Source organism: Ambystoma mexicanum, chromosome 9, assembly GCF_040938575.1.
Source record: "Ambystoma mexicanum isolate Mex_15411 chromosome 9, UKY_AmexF1_1, whole genome shotgun sequence".
Lineage (NCBI taxonomy): Eukaryota > Metazoa > Chordata > Amphibia > Caudata > Ambystomatidae > Ambystoma > Ambystoma mexicanum.
Genome location: NC_090931.1, coordinates 151,550,454 through 151,566,236, shown reverse-complemented (window position 1 = coordinate 151,566,236; position 15,783 = coordinate 151,550,454). Strand labels below are relative to the sequence as shown.

At 46.9% G+C, this 15,783-nt stretch overlaps 1 protein-coding gene across 2 annotated transcripts in view; it reads left to right on the top strand.

Annotated features, from left to right (window-relative positions):
* Positions 1–15,783, top strand: part of GRIK4 (glutamate ionotropic receptor kainate type subunit 4) — a 2,031,531-nt gene that overhangs the window by 1,741,231 nt on the left and 274,517 nt on the right. For both annotated transcript variants that reach the window (XM_069614332.1, XM_069614333.1), the window contains exons 11-12: positions 5,933–6,040; positions 9,099–9,302. In XM_069614332.1, the coding sequence (XP_069470433.1) occupies positions 5,933–6,040; positions 9,099–9,302 (312 nt within the window). The remainder of the gene's footprint in view (positions 1–5,932; positions 6,041–9,098; positions 9,303–15,783) is intronic.

Sequence of the window (15,783 nt, the reverse complement as noted above, 5' to 3'; positions counted from 1 at the left end):
TGGTGTTCCTATTTGGATAAAGTGCTTAGTGCATTTTGTATATAACTTAACTAGGATGTTTATGAATCCATTCTGCTTATTCACAGTAAATATTCTGTGTTATATGTATGGCCAAGGTTACAGATAAAGTGCTTAATGCAACCTTATAATTTTGACAAGGTTTGTAAACATGGAATTCCTATTTGGGTAAGGTGCTTAGTGCATTTTTTTAGAGGACAGGGGAGAGAGGAAACAATAAAGATGATGCATTCCCCAAGTGTCTAAAAAAGAGAAAGCCTATAACGGATTGAAAACATAACCATATTTCAACAGATATATATGTGATAAATTTTAAAAAGCCTCCTACATGTTAAAAAATGTAAGGACTGTTGTATATAACAGTGTGTTAAAAGAAAGCATATGTCAAGGAATATCAGACCTGCAATGACCTCATAGTCTGGGAAAAAGCATTCATATATTTATGTACAGGCATAAGACAGACAATACGAAAAACACCACAAAATTCGAGGAACCACTTCTAATTTCCCACAAATGTGTAGAGTTCCTCATCCTTGTTGTGACCATCTGGGTATTTTGTTTGATAATCAACAATATATTTACATTCAGTTTGTCTCAATCTCAGTTCTCGATTACCCCCTCTCGGATTTGGTAAGATTTTATCTATGCCATAATATTTAAACGAGGAGACATCACCATTGTGGTTTTCCTCAAAATGCTTGGCTAGGGGGTAGGTTGGATCTTTGTTTTTAATCGCACGAAGATGTTGCAGGATCCGTAGTTTTACTTCTAATTTCGTACTGCCTATGTACCATAAATTGCATCCACATGTTATCACATAAACCACATAAGTTGTCACACAGGTAATATGTTTTTTGATGGTCACTTCCTTCTTAGTTCGAGGATGTATATAGTTCTTCAAGGATACCCCATATTTACAGGCCTTGCATTTGGTACATTTGTAAAAAAAAAACCCTGATTGCTTAGTAGCCATTGGTTTGATCTCTGTATCGGGGTCGAGAAAAGACTTGGTGATAATTCTGATTGGAGCGATTTTGCTTTCCTAAAGGTCACACTAGCATTCTTCTGAATATGGCCTGCGATGTCTGGATCACTCTGTAATAACGCCCATCGTTTGGCCAGAATTTTTTGAATGTCTTTGGCCCCATTATTGTAAGTTGTAAGTTGTGATGAAGCGTATATTCTCAGGTTTTGTTTCCAGTAGCTTCAATTCATTTTTCTCCTTATTTCTTCTAAAAATCTCAGTTCGTGTCTGTTTCATGCATTGTTTAAATGCACTATTAATAGTCGATTTCTTGTAACCTCTTGCCATAAAATTCTTTGCTGTGATTTTGGCATTTTTTTCATAGGTTTCGTTTTCGCTGCAGTTCCTTTTCATTCTTAAGAATTCGCCATAGGGTATACTATTTTTCAGGCATTTTGGATGTGCACTCTTGGCATGAAGCAGTGAATTGGTGCTTGTTGGTTTCCTATAAGTTTCAGTCATCAGTACTTCATTCTTTACTGAGATCTTGATATCCAAAAATATTAACTCTGAAAGATCATGTTGTTCGGTAAATTTCAAATTGGTATCCCGTGTATTTAGGATGTCAAAGAAAACCATCCATTCTTGTTCACTATCATCCCATAGTATAAATAAATCATCAATATAACGGCGCCAAAGGATCACTTTGTTGGTGTGTATTGATAAAGTTTCCTCTGAGAATAATTTTGATTCCCAGGCTCCCATAAATAGGTTCGCATATGTTGGTGCTACCGTCGTGCCCATTGCTGTACCACACAATTGTTTGTAATATTGGCCGTCAAACATAAAGGTATATATGGGGTTTTGGGCGGGTTTGGGTTGGGTGGGGGGTTGCGGGAGGTTTCCCCCCGCATATATGTTACAATTGACCTTCACAATTCGGTCAATTTTGAAAATGTCAATTGTCATTTGAACAGTTGTAATATGAACAATTCGTATACAACCGTGAGATTAGCAGAAGAGAGGAGGTGGGAAGGAGGTGGAAAAGAGGAAAGTCTTAAGGAGCTTCCGGATTGTGAGAAGATCCTGCTCAAGGCGCAGGGGGAGGGAGAGGCTATTCCAAAGGAGGGAACCCACAGAGGAGAGTGAGCGACCCCCTGCCCTGTTTGGCAAAACGCTTTACAGACAAAGAGTTGGTGCCAGAGGAGCGAAGTGGTCTAGAGGGAGAGTATTTAGTGAGATAAAGTTGAAGATATGCTGACCTTTCAGCAAGAATGAATTGAGTAGCCAACCTGGTCGTTTCCGGCGTTCTGCTAAGCTAGTGTGTTACTGCTCTTTCCTCTCCAAAGTTATGAGAGGGCGTGCATGTATATGTTATCAGAATCAAGTAGGCACCAGTGATGTTTAAGGACACTTCTCGCTAGACATTATCTGTAGAGCTGCTACATCGACCAGCCTTAAGCACCGCTAGACACAAGCTCTAGATCAGAGGTGCTGCTTTCATGAGCCCTTCCCAAAAATCATGAAACATCTCTGTGATAATTCCTGTTTCTTCCCGATGGTGGGCGTTCTTTGGCGTAATGTTGTTAAAGAGGAGGCGGCAGGGTGGGGGGGGGGGGTGCATATCATTCAACGTAGTCTTTCCTGTACTCCTCGACTGTAGATGACCCAAAGCCATGGCGGACCCGTGTCAAGGTAGCTCCTTGTGATAGATGAAGGCTATAATATTGAAACTGGAGTCTCCATGGCCTGGAAGATGTGTTGGAGGGTAGTGGCAGAACTTGGATACAGCAGTGGGCATACCCAGGATTCAGAAACTTCAAAAGGCCTATTTGTGCTCCAAGCCTTTTCCAAAAGGATTCCTGGGCCTCTGCAGTGAGATATGTGTAATGACTGAGATCACAACTTTGATGCATACTCAAAAGCCGCTCAGATGTGGTTCTCACCCATAATCCTTTGCAACAGATTGCCAGCCCGCTTTCAAAAGACTATTCTCAGCAGTGGTCCAGTGAGGCAGCTTTAGAAATGGTTCCACAGTCAAACAAATGCCAAAGAGAGACCTCCTTTACACTTATGCAAGTGCACTCTATAACAGCACACCCTAGAAGCCGCATCCTCGAGTGGGTCAGTGTACCTTCTGTAGACACCTGACAAGCATGGCTGTTCCTTCACTGGGTCAGAAGAAGCAGCACAATACCAGCTGTGACTCCTTGCATAGCTAGAGTTCAATGACAACCATAACAGGGACACTGGACTAGCCATCACCACAGGTCCAGGATAACTTCAGCAACACAATACAAGGCAGGATTCTCACTCCCACCCGAGAGCAAACCAGTTTAAAGGAGCATGGGCCTTAATCTTCAGGTAATAGGCAGGGAAAGGACATTTGGTTGATGTTTGCTCAAGCGATCTCACACCATCCTAAGATAAGCGAGGGAATGCCATTGGTTCTGATCATCAACTACACACAAGTGAACCCACAAAGTGACCAAGAGGAGGCCCTTACGGAATTGCTGCTTCAGAATGGATAGAAGTTAGTAAGTAGCCATGGAGACGGCTCTGATAAACAACTTCTTCACCCTCCTAGTCCTCTGCCATCTGTCCTCCACGCCGTGCACCAAGAACACCCACACAGCAGGGGTCCAGATGCTTGAACAGCCTGTCCTCTAAACCCACACCCATCATCCTCTATACCTCGCCGACCTACCCGCTGGAGTAGAGCCCGCCGCACAGCCACCCATGCTGGGACGCCCAAATGCGTTGGCAAGCACCGGACGCGGATACTAGCAACGGCAACCCGCATCCCACTGGCACTTACGCGGCTCAGCTAGAATCCGACCACCACAGAGGACTAAAAGGCCACAACATGGGCAGAATTCACACCATGGAAAGACACAGTTACATCACATGTCTTCATTCAAAAATACAGGGTGGGGTGATATAGGTTTTGCAGTAAATGCACAAAGTCACTATAATGGTCCACCTAGAGCTGTTTCCTTCAGGAAAGTGCTCAAAACGTATCTGTTCTGTAAGACTCACGCAGGATCAGCCTCCGTCTCCGTGCAAGGGGACTACCCAACACCTCCGATAGGTTGGTTTGAAGTTTGCAAGCTGCAGATATGTAAGATTACATGTCCAATGCCACATATACACACTGCGCAGGCCACCTTGGTAGTCCCGTGACTGAACGGTAGATGATACTGCTGCAGTGCATGAAGCAAATAATAGTAGTGGATGTAGGTTGAAATCCTGTGCAGCAGTATCACAGGGCCCAATCCCCATATCCAACAAGAACGCGCCAAATCCCTTGATACTGCTGCACAGGATGTCAACCTACATCCACTACTATTATTTGCTTCATGCACTCCAGCAGTATCATCTACCATTCAGTCACGGGGTGGCCTCCTAATGTGCCTAAACTCAGCCATCCCTTTACAGTATGCCGATGTGCATTCCTGGATATTTGCCTTGACAACGACCGTGAGGGTCGAAACACGTGTCGGCTGGTTCCACCCAATATATGATATGAACAGAAAGACTTAATGTGCTATATTATTTGATGTGCAAGACTATATTATTTCAGGATTTGCGCGTTGGACTTTCCTCATATTGTAATGGGCCTCATTCCGAGTACGGCGCTAACCAATGGCGCTATTAACGCCTTGGTTGACGCCGTACCCGGACCGGCAGCGCCTTGGTGGTTGGCGGAATTACCGCCCCATTCCAAGGTTGGCGGGGCGGTAATTCCCCAATCCCCATTTACCCTTCCCCATTCCCATTCTCGCCCCATAGGGCATAATGGGAGTGGGGAAGGCGTCAATTACGCCACCGTAAATTACGGTGGCGTAATTAACATCAAGGTCCCTTAGCGCCATGGTATTTAACGCCTGCTAAAAGCAGGTGTTAAAAGCACCATGGCGCTAAGGGAACTCGGAGTATGGCGGTAAGGGATTACCGCCACCGCTCTCGTTAGCGGTGGCCGCTATCCCTTAACGCCATACTCGGAATGAGGCCCAATGTGTATGTCATGCGTCCTGGTACTTACTAGGGGGTACCAGTGGAAGTAGACTGACGCAGCAGATCCACTTTGTCCAATTGGCGGTATTAGCGAGCGCACTGTCTCTGGACGACCGCTAGGTTTGCTTTCTGGATTTAGAACTGCCTGCTGCGGTAGTGTGCAATACATAACTCTCTCATCAGCAGTGTTGGACACATAATGCCCTGTAATGTGCTGCTGGATGCCTCGCTCCCCTTGCTTACATGTTGGATATGCAATGTTTGGATACTCCCTGTTATATCACGTGTTGCATGCACTTCTGGGCCTGTTGTGTAGCATAGAGCCCCGTGTGTGCTGTGCTGTTGGGTATAGAACTCTCTGTGGGGCAATGCTAGATAAAGGGTTCCATTCTGGACACCCCAGCGATGACCCCTGGAGCCTCTTCTCTTCGCCACTAGGGGTGCGCTGAAATGGCTAATTCTGTTCCGTGGGAAAATTGGAAGATTTGTGGCAAATTTCTCATGTGAAATAAAATTGGCAACCAGGGGTCTTTTCCCACCCAAAATATATATTTTTTATTGCTTTTTTTAAACGAAATTTTGAGTGGGCAAGGAGTCTTTCCACCTTAAAATTTAATTTTCCACCGAAAAGTGTTTGCTGTGTTTTAGACCACAAAAACAGATTTTAATAAAAACGAATTTACTGCCGCCCAAAAAAAAAAAACGATGGCAAAAGTGTGGCAGGAAAAGTGGGGAATCGCCGAGCCAGCAGAACGGAATTGCTGGCGAATTTCGCCGATTGTGTTTGGCCGGTGGGACTTTGGCCAATCCCTATTCACAGCTTGACATTTCGTCCAACATTGGTGTGTGAGTGTTGGCTTATGCTTTGTATGAGAGAAGCCCAGATAGTCAGTATTACCTACCGACGCTGTCGATCTCCCTCGTTCTCCATAGATCGGCCAGTGGCACGTGTCGGACAGGCTGACCATGGACGCCAGGGTCTTCTCGTCCAACATCTCGGACAGTCTCTTCAACACCACCCTGATCGTGACCACCATCCTGGTAAGTACGTGCTCGGCAGGGGTCCCCTCCCTGCCCGGCGTCATTGCCTCATTCCCACAGACTCCCTCCTGCCAGGGACTTCTCATTATAGCCCAGAGCTCAGCTCCTGCCATTGCGGGAATGTGATGTGACATGTGCCGGGGCTCGTATGCAGCAGGAGGACGCTGTCACCAGGCCCAGCGGAGTCCGAGCGCCTGCCACCGGGTTCACATCAACAATGAGGAGTGTGCCTGGTGTGACAGCTCCTGCTATCAGCTTTCGGGGGAAGATGGAAGCTGATGAGAAGGGGAGATGGGGAAGAGGCAGACCTGGCTGAAGATCTGTGGGGGCCCATTTCAACGTGATGGTTACCCCTCACCCCACCCTCCCGTCCCCCCTTGCTTAGAGCAGAACGCAGTCTGAGGCATCCCTGGTGGGCATACATTACAAGGGACATAAAGATCAGGTTCATAGCCGCCAATAATCACGAGACTGTGAACCAGCAAGGAGCCGAGACACTGAATACACATTGAATAGCTATGAATCCTTCTTTGTAAGCAAGTGGCTGAGGTGGAGGAACCAATGTTGAAAGGCAATGAGGTGATAACACATCTGTTTTCCCCAATGGCACTGAAATGCAGCTTGTAAGGCGAGCGCTGCAGATGTATAAAAGAATATATTGCTGTGTTATTAGACTGCTGACTGGCAATATGAGGGCAGTTGACGGGGCCCCGCTCAGGCCTCTTTCATTTGAAAAAGTTGAAAGGCCCTCACGCCGTCCCTGGGAAGAGGTAGGGTAACGGCCAGAGAAGTGACGTTCATCAGTCACTCCGCAACCTTACTTGTAAGCCTTTGAGTGTGTCCCCTATGTTCAGCGGCCTGCTGCTTCTCAGCTGGTTTTGTGCTTTGTAAAGGCAATGCATGCATATATAGACCGTGTACATGTGTCAGGGTCTTTGTACGACATTCAAAGAGACTGACTTTCCTCAGCCATGGTGACTTCCCATTTCCCAAAAGGTCCCATCCTTGTGGGCAGTGCTAATGTCAAGCTAGGTTAGTGGCTCTTGCTGTAAATTCAACTTTTCAAATTGTCATGGCCTCTTGGCACACCGGGTCCTGCAAGAAAAAAGGTAGTGTTGGGTGTGGGTGGAGTGAGCAGGGAAGTAGCAGTGTTCGTCTGGCTAGTAGCATCCTGGGGTAAGATGACAGCCAATCATATGGCCTGAAATCAGGAAGTAAATCGTCAGAAACCACCCATGTTCCTCTATGGCCAGCTGGCGCCTCTCCCTTATCCGGAATCAGTTTTGCACAGTTGGCCCTGGGCCTCACCTTCCCTCTTCACCCCACAGTTCCCCAGCCCCCATTCCACCCAAATACATCCCCATTCCATGTACCTCTGGCTCTACCTGCCAGCCTCTCGCCATGGAACTAGAAAAGGGACTAGGGCCTCATTCCGAGGCTGGAGGTAAGGGTTAACGGTCACCGTTAATGGCAATGGTGACCGTTAACACTTACCACCATATTCCGAGTTCCCTTTTGCGGGTTGGCATTTAACGCCTGCTTTTAGCAGGCGTTAAAAATCCAACCCGCAACGGGACCTTGGAGTAAATTATGGCACCGTAATTTACGGTGCCGTAATTTACTCCTTCCCCATTCCCATTGAGCCCTATGGGGGCAGGAATGGGGATGGGGAACCGGTATGGTGAATGGGGAATTACCGGTCCCTCCAACCTTGGAATGGACCGGAAATTACTCCATTCACCATGCCAGATTTCCATGGAGTAAATAGCTCCATGGTTGCTTACCATGGTGCTCTTTACTCCATGGATAGCGCCAGCCTCGGAATGAGGCCCTATGTCCCTTTTTGTATTTACCCAGTGGCCATTTTCGATGTGCAGCTTTTTTTAATGGGATATTGGCAAACTATGAAGCGCAAAATCGCTTTCTCATTTAAAAAGGGAAAAACAACTATTAGCACTCCGGCGGCATCCACAGGCTGTTAATAGCACCGAGCACCTCGTGGATGGGCGGGCTTCACCGTTACCAGCCCTCGCCAAGGCCCTCACTTCACTCAGGTGTACCAGAGCTCGACCACAAAGGCAAAGCTTAGCACTACAAAAAATCCCCAAAAAGAGCAAAATCTCCCTTAGAACGAGAATTGATTTGCTATAGGAATTTCATTACTGCTCTTGGGGGTTGGGGTAATGCTTAAATGGGAGGGTAGGGGCTTGTAGGGGAAACCCCCCCCCCCATAAAGGGAATAGAGAGGGCATTTAGGAAATGCAGGGCCATTTGATGGTTCCATATACAGATGTGAGTAGAGGTGGCTATTTAATTTGCAAAAATGCTAAAAGGTGCTCTTTTGCAATATATGTATCTGTTTGTTTTAATGTATGCATGGGATTTGGAAAGTGCAAACCTAGCTGGTAAGTAACAGAGCAGTGCTCAAAGACGATGCACCCCTGCCATGCATAGCTGTTTCATGCCAGTGTGTTATTTGCATTCTGGGACTTGTAGTTTTGTCCCCCCCCCATTACAAACCCATGACTAGAATACACAACCTGCAAAGCAAACGCTAGGGCGGGAGGAGTTAGCCAGGTCAATGGCCGGGTAAATGGGATCAAGTCCTAAAAAGAAAAAGTGGGAGCACACATTAGCATACCAATTGAATGGGGTGCCACCAGAAATTAGCATATCAAGGTGCCCTCTGAAAAAAGTGGGGGGACTTCTGAAAAAAGTAGGGGGACTCTGTCCACCCGCATGCACCCTAGACTTGAGCCCTGGGAACATGCCTTTTAAATGAACCAGTGTTAACAGGAGGCCTGCAACAACTATTTTTCAGTTTCAAATCTGAACGTTCCCCCCACTTTCCGCATGTTCATCATTACTGCAAAGATGTTTTGAAGCGACAAGATTTGATTTTTATGTTTAAAATCATCTATGTAGTCTGCAAGCACATCCAGTATAATCATGATTGTATTGTGATAAAAGCTGATTTCTTACCCTGGTGGGTGATCCCATAGGGCAAGTGAAAAATTCCAGGTGAAAATGAGAATGACGCAGCCCAGTTTCTCCGCAGGAAAACCCATACTTGATGCTGAAGGGGAACCAGCAGGAGCTGCAGGGCAACGAGCGCTACGAGGGCTTCTGCGTGGACATGCTGAAGGAGCTGGCCGAGATCCTGCACTTCAACTATGAGATCCGCCTGGTGGCCGACGGCGTGTATGGCGTGCCCGAGCCCAATGGTAGCTGGACCGGCATGGTGGGAGAGCTGATCACCCGGGTAAGGAATGAGCACCCAGATCGAGGGGCATTCTGTGAACTACCCTCAAGCATGAGTCGATGTGTGTGACAAGTCATCTCTATGGAATGCGTTCAAGCACAACAAAACCTACATTTCAGGGGGTTCTAACTGGTGATGGGAGGGGCAACTTCAGAAAGCGGGTGGGACAAACTTGGAAGCTCCTCCCCCTCTGTTCTACCCCAAAGGCTGTATGGCATGGGGCCCAAGATTCAAATGGTAGCAGCCAATATTACACCTAAGCATGTGTGTGCGCACGCGCACACACACACACACATACACTTACACACCCACTCACTCATTTAAACATCCCATTCACCATACACTATTTCATTTACATGCGCACCCAGCTCCCCATACACTCATTCACACACACTCACTCATACACACACTCACTCACACTCATTCACACTCCTTACACACATGCATACATGCATAATGAGCTAACATGCAACACACTTTAACACTGCTCATTTCAGAAAAGGCTTCCCTTGCATCCCTGCCTAACAAAACATCCTGCGTGCACATCAGCCGCCCCCCCTCGGATGAGAAAGTGCACATAACGTTGTTATATGTTTGCTCGCATCCGTGGGGAGGGGGCTGATGTGTGCCTTGGATTTTTGTTAGGCAGAGAGGTGAGAGAAGCCTTCCTTGAAACTGGCAGCTTTAACATGTTGCTGCGTATGTGCAAATACATTTTTGTGCAGGAACACAGTAACGCTTTAAAGCCGCCCGTTTCAGGAAAGGCTTATCTGCACTGGATGACTATTAACAAGCTATGTGCGGAAGCCCCGCCCCTCAGCTCACATCTCTGGGCGCCGAAGCCCGTTTAGCTGAATGGCTTTGCATGCCTCATTCTATCTTGCTATCCCCAATGCTCCCTGTTCCTGCTACTACTTTTTCTCCTTCACTCGTGAAGGCCAATACAACAATGACTGGCTTCAAGTTCTCCCTTAAAAAGACCCTTCATTTCCAAGAGGGAGACCTTGAACCTTATAATGCAACCCCCCAGCCCAAATGATTTCCAGCCCCCATTGCCACTGTTTTGCACACCTGTGCTTATCCATAAATACTGGAGGTGTATTTGAAGCCTGGCCTATGCTGAAGCCACTTGCCCTTTCCAGCTGGTTACCCGCACCATCCAGTCTACTGTAGTAACTACTAAATCATGCCATGGGAAAAGTTTGCAAAGCGCCCAACGAAAGGGCTGCTTCCACTACCAGTATAATCTTTCTGCAGTAGCAAAGCACTTTTTATTTTCAGAAAATGCAATATGAATTAAAAAAACATATCCTATCACTTCTTCACCAACAAGTGACTTGGAACAACCAGCAGACTTGGGGTGCACATGGTCAATTAATATAGTTCCTCCTTCCTCCTCAACTGCAGTCTAGATTAGGCACATGAATACCTAATATTCATGAAAAAAACACCACATTTACTTACACAATTAGAAGAAAGTAGAGGTGATTAGGGATTCAGGTCTGAACATGCTAGGCACCCAAAGGTGTAGTTCTTATCTATATTTAAATGTGTTTGTCCAGCCTGAATCCAGGAACATGTCATTGTGTCCCCTTACTGCTCAAGGAGTGTTGTTTATTTTCCTCTAGAGGAGAGGTGTGCCCTGGCTCTAGAGCTTGAATGAGTCATTCCGTAGTAGCGGCCGCTCCACTGAGAAGGATCGTGAGCTTCAGAGTCTAACTCTGCAGAAGGGATGAGACGGGAGTTGGAGTTTTGGTGGATCCTTTTTGGATCCCGAGGGACCTCATTTTTGGGTATTGTTTTGTAAGCCAGTCACCCATCAGTTATGGCAGGGAGTGTGGACGGGCACGGAGGGATTTGCTATTGGCAGAGAAGATATTTGCTCCAGGCCTTTTAATAGATCCTCCCTCAAAATTCCAAGTTTCCAGTAAAAACCAATAATCCAAAACAACCATTACCAAACCTAACAGTGTTTGATAAAGGGAACTGCTTCTGTTGTGCCGGCCTCCTCCCCTCTTAGGTCTCAGGCGAGAAACCTGTGCATGCTGACATGCACCATTCCATTTAGGCGGCGCTTGTCCATTGCATTCTGGGACTTGTAGTCTTAAACTTATAACGGAAAACCTAGGACTACAAATCCTAGAATGGATAGATACAACCAGGACTGGGCACGCATCTCCCCAATGAATCGCGTTTGCACATGCAGAGATCAGGAAGGAGGACTGCATGGCCAAAGGAGCACCCCAAAGGAGATGGCATGCAGGTCTCCTCTGCCCCCTGTGCCCAGCCACCTCCCTCACCAGTCAGTTGTATGTCACATTCTGTATAGCTTTAATGACAATATCATTGCCTCCTTCATGGTTACCCAAAAAATGTCACCCAGGAGTCAAAACTAAATGTGGCGCCAAAGTGCCACCGACCAGCCACAGACAAGTGCCTATGTACTCGCATCTCAGGTGAGCAGTAATCACTGCGGGGTCATTTTGTTGCAGGCGTAGATGAGGCCGCTTGTAATGTACTGGCAAATGCCGGATCCTGGCCAGTACATTATGATGCCATGGCATGTTTGTTGAATTACAGCACAGGGTGGTGGTGGTGTGGCACGGATCGACTGCTTCCTCCTCCGCCTGCAAATCCATGCTTGGAATCCGCCTGCTTCTACACCAAGAGTACATTTTCATGTGGGCGTAGAGGCCCCCATTGGTTCTGCTTTAAGGCATGGCAGAATCCATAAGTATTCAAGTGAATGCCCTGGTGGGCATTAATGCGCCCGTGCAGGGATCGGTTTGGCCCTCATGGTCACTGGTCTGATTCATGGCAGGTTCACACACCCCTTCACCCTTCCGAGTTTGACCAAATGAGTACCATTGAGTTGGGTAACGATACATGTCCATTATCTGTAGGGTGACCAGATTTCCAAAACGAAAAACTGGGATGATCAACAACATAAAAGAGGGACTACCCCATTGCAGCCCACCAATTACGGCGCATCCCCCAACACGCCCCCACAACCACCACCCAATCATATTTCTAGCACTTCTCCTTTCTATAAACTCTATATAATCTCATTTGTGCAGTTTTGTCTGTGAATCTTGGCCTGTTGATTCAAAACAAGCCTTTGCTCTAATTGATATGACACGGCTTGCCGTACAACCCTTTCCAAGCCAGTATCTGTGGCACAGTCAGTAAGTGTTGTGACTTGTCTCTGAAAAGTTCAGGGTTCGCACCAAGCATCCAACTTCAAATTCTGAAAGTGTTGTGAAAAATAATAACAGTTTTAATTACCGTAGCCACCGTAGCCACTATCCCTGCAAACCCCGGACGGGGTTTATAAAATGATGGTAGCCACTATCCATGCAAACCCTGGACGGGCTTTATAAAATGATGGTAGCCACTATCCATGCAAACCCCGGACGGGCTTTATAAAATGATGGTAGCCACTATCCATGCAAACCCCGGACGGGGTTTATAAAATGATGGTAGCCACTATCCATGCAAACCCTGGACGGGGTTTATAAAATGATAAAACTCCCGGGACCGCGGAACGGAAGGTGATTTCCCTGGACTGTCCCGGGAAAACCAGGACGTCTGGTCACCCTAATTATCTCACTATAGTGCCAAGATACCCCTGTGAGGGTGAATGTGCCCTCTGCAAGAACAGGTTATTTTACAGAACATTGACACTGTTGAAACGCAAATCCACACACACGCACACACCGTGCTGCTTCTGCACTGGCAACAGCTATCTGGATGCTGCACTCTTCTCATGCTTGCCAACTCCCCCATGTGCGGATGAAAGACGCATCCTTCAAATCCTCTCTGGGGTGTTTCCACTGAGCTGAAGCTGCTTCTCAACCATGAAGCTGCCTGTAGGGGAAATTAAGCTCAGCAAAAATAAGCATTGGCGATGTCAACAGTTTGGGCTTTTGTGTAGGCATTGGACTGCCGTAGTGATATTAAAAAGCCATGGATGGTAGCAGGCGCAAAATGGTGCGAGTACTTGGGCATCTAATAGCAGTGCCTGGCAAATGCCTAATACTTATACGCATGCCGAAACTGTTGGTTTCGCCAATGCTTGATTTAAACAGGAGTTATGTGAAAGTCAGGCATAGTGCTTATAAATCGAGTGGCAGAAGGCAGACCTGGTTAAGTCATTTTTATTACACCAACCGTGGGTTTAGAGCTCCAATTAAGTCATTAACTCACAGAAGACTGCTTTGAAAACACACTGGCGGGCACGTTCAGTGCAAAGTTTGCTGGTAAGGCTTGATTGAATAAAGCAAGCTCAAAGAGGTCCATGAGGAGGTGTTTTGGGCGAGGAGGGTCAGGAACTGGGTGGTAATGTCCATAGGGATTAGCATGGCCATGCGCAGTCAATGGGTGGGCAAATAACCAAACAACACCTACCAGCTTCCTCATATGCCATTCCCCCTATCTGTACTCTAGTGCAATGGTTTCACACCATAGATGTTGCAAGTGATACCTAATAGCCCACCTAATAGCCCACCTAATAGCCCACCCAATAGCCAAACTAAAAAGAGGAAGTCGGAAATGGCACAGACTAGTACAACAGCAAAGCAAACCTTCACAGTGATATAGAAGACACAACCCTGTTGCTGGTCAACGGATTAAATGTAGAAAAGAAAATACTAAATGTAACCCAATGTTAATGCAGAGCACAAAGTTCAGGTCCTGGGATACGGACCCAGAATATTTTCCATAATGTGCACTGTTGTGTCGCTCTTTGGGGTCACGGACCAGTTTGGTTGGAAATCTGCTCTAATTGATGAGTGTGCCAGAAGAATGGGCTATATTATGCGCCAGTGCAGTCCCTTGCAGTCCTGGCCCTCATCACGGTTCTGGGTAGATCGTTTTAATGGCCTGCGGGCAGGAATGTCTGAAAAGGCCTGCGTATATGTAGTGGTGTGAAAGAACACGAGAACAGACCATAACATGACACAAGGCTTCCTGCCTTACTAGATGGCATATCGCCCAGAGGTGGCTGCCATGCCAGCTGTGGGGATTTCAGTTTGCTCCTCTCAATATAAGACTCTTCAGCCGGGAAATCGTTTATGATATGGTATGTTATTTATAACGCATTTAATACCCAGAAGTTTCTAAGTGCTGACCTGGGAATCGAACTTGTGTTGCTCTGTGTCGTCTTGTTTCCAAGGCAAGCATGTTGCCCCTGAGCTATCCTTCCGAGACAACACTCACAAACACCACTTTCTTTATTCATTGATGCAGGTGGTTAAGCCAGACTATAATGTTCGCGAGGCTACCTTGGTCCCCAGGTGGACCAGCGTCTCATGTAGAAGGCACATTGTTCTGTGTATTAACTGGGCAGGGATGGTGTCCAGGGATGGAATGATGACAACAGCACTGGAGCAGGTCCATGAGGGACCCCACAAGTTATTACCCTTTGTGGGGTTGATACTTTCCATGTTCACTTGCTGCAATTGCTGAAGACGGATTGGCTCCCACCAAGAGACGTCCTTAGAACACAACCCATGTGTGAAATGGACTAAAAGCATGTTTATGAGCTACCATGCAATATGTTGTGTAACATAAAGAAAGAGGCTCCATGTCCGCCTTTGGACACTTGGTCCAGTACGAGAGAGAGAGGCGCCTTTGCAGGTGCAGGTGGATCTGAAGGTTCCATGTGTTCATATCCATCCAAAAATATCCCCACACAAAATGGCGTCTTTTTTCCCAGCGATATTAACCCATGGATTCTGCTGAGGACACCCCTGCAACCTCCATATTTTTTTAAAGGGAGCAGGGGACACCCCTGCAACCCCCGCTCCCATTTACCCCATAAATTATCCCCACCAATAGTTTTGTTTAGTTTAAAACATTTATATAGCGCAGCCGTGAACCCATGGGCATAAGGGCATGAGACAGAAGATAAACTCATACAGCCTATGGCCGTTCCCGGTGACCATATATATATGGCAATATTATTGGTGGGGATAATATTACCTTGATGCGCCAGTGAACTTCTGACGGAGTGGGAACAGGGCACCTAGGGTGTGTGTTGCCACAGTGGAGTCCTGGGTGTTGTTATCCTGCGTGATTACTTCCTAGGGTCGCCTGCCCTGCAAGCATGCATGCATGGATTGCGCCGTGCTCTGGTGCCTTGCTTTGTTTGAGCGGTTCTTAGGCAACATGCTGCTGCCTTGTATGTTCTGGATAGCTGGTGTCAGGTTTAAAGATGGGGAGTGAGGGGCTTGTCCACAAGTGCATATGTCGGTCTTGTGTCTGTTTGAACAAGCAGCGCCAAAAAAGGCTCCTCTTGTGTATCTTTGTGCTGCTCTGTGATCACAGCTCCAAAAGTCATTCACTTGCTTCTTCTATATGTCTTTGTGAATTATCAATCCCGAAAAGGCTTTTCCGGGCTTGTATCATGGTTAATGAAACTTGGCGTGGAGCTGTGCAGGAGGACCAGTGCTGCAGGATGCCCCTCTCCGACTGCCTGGCT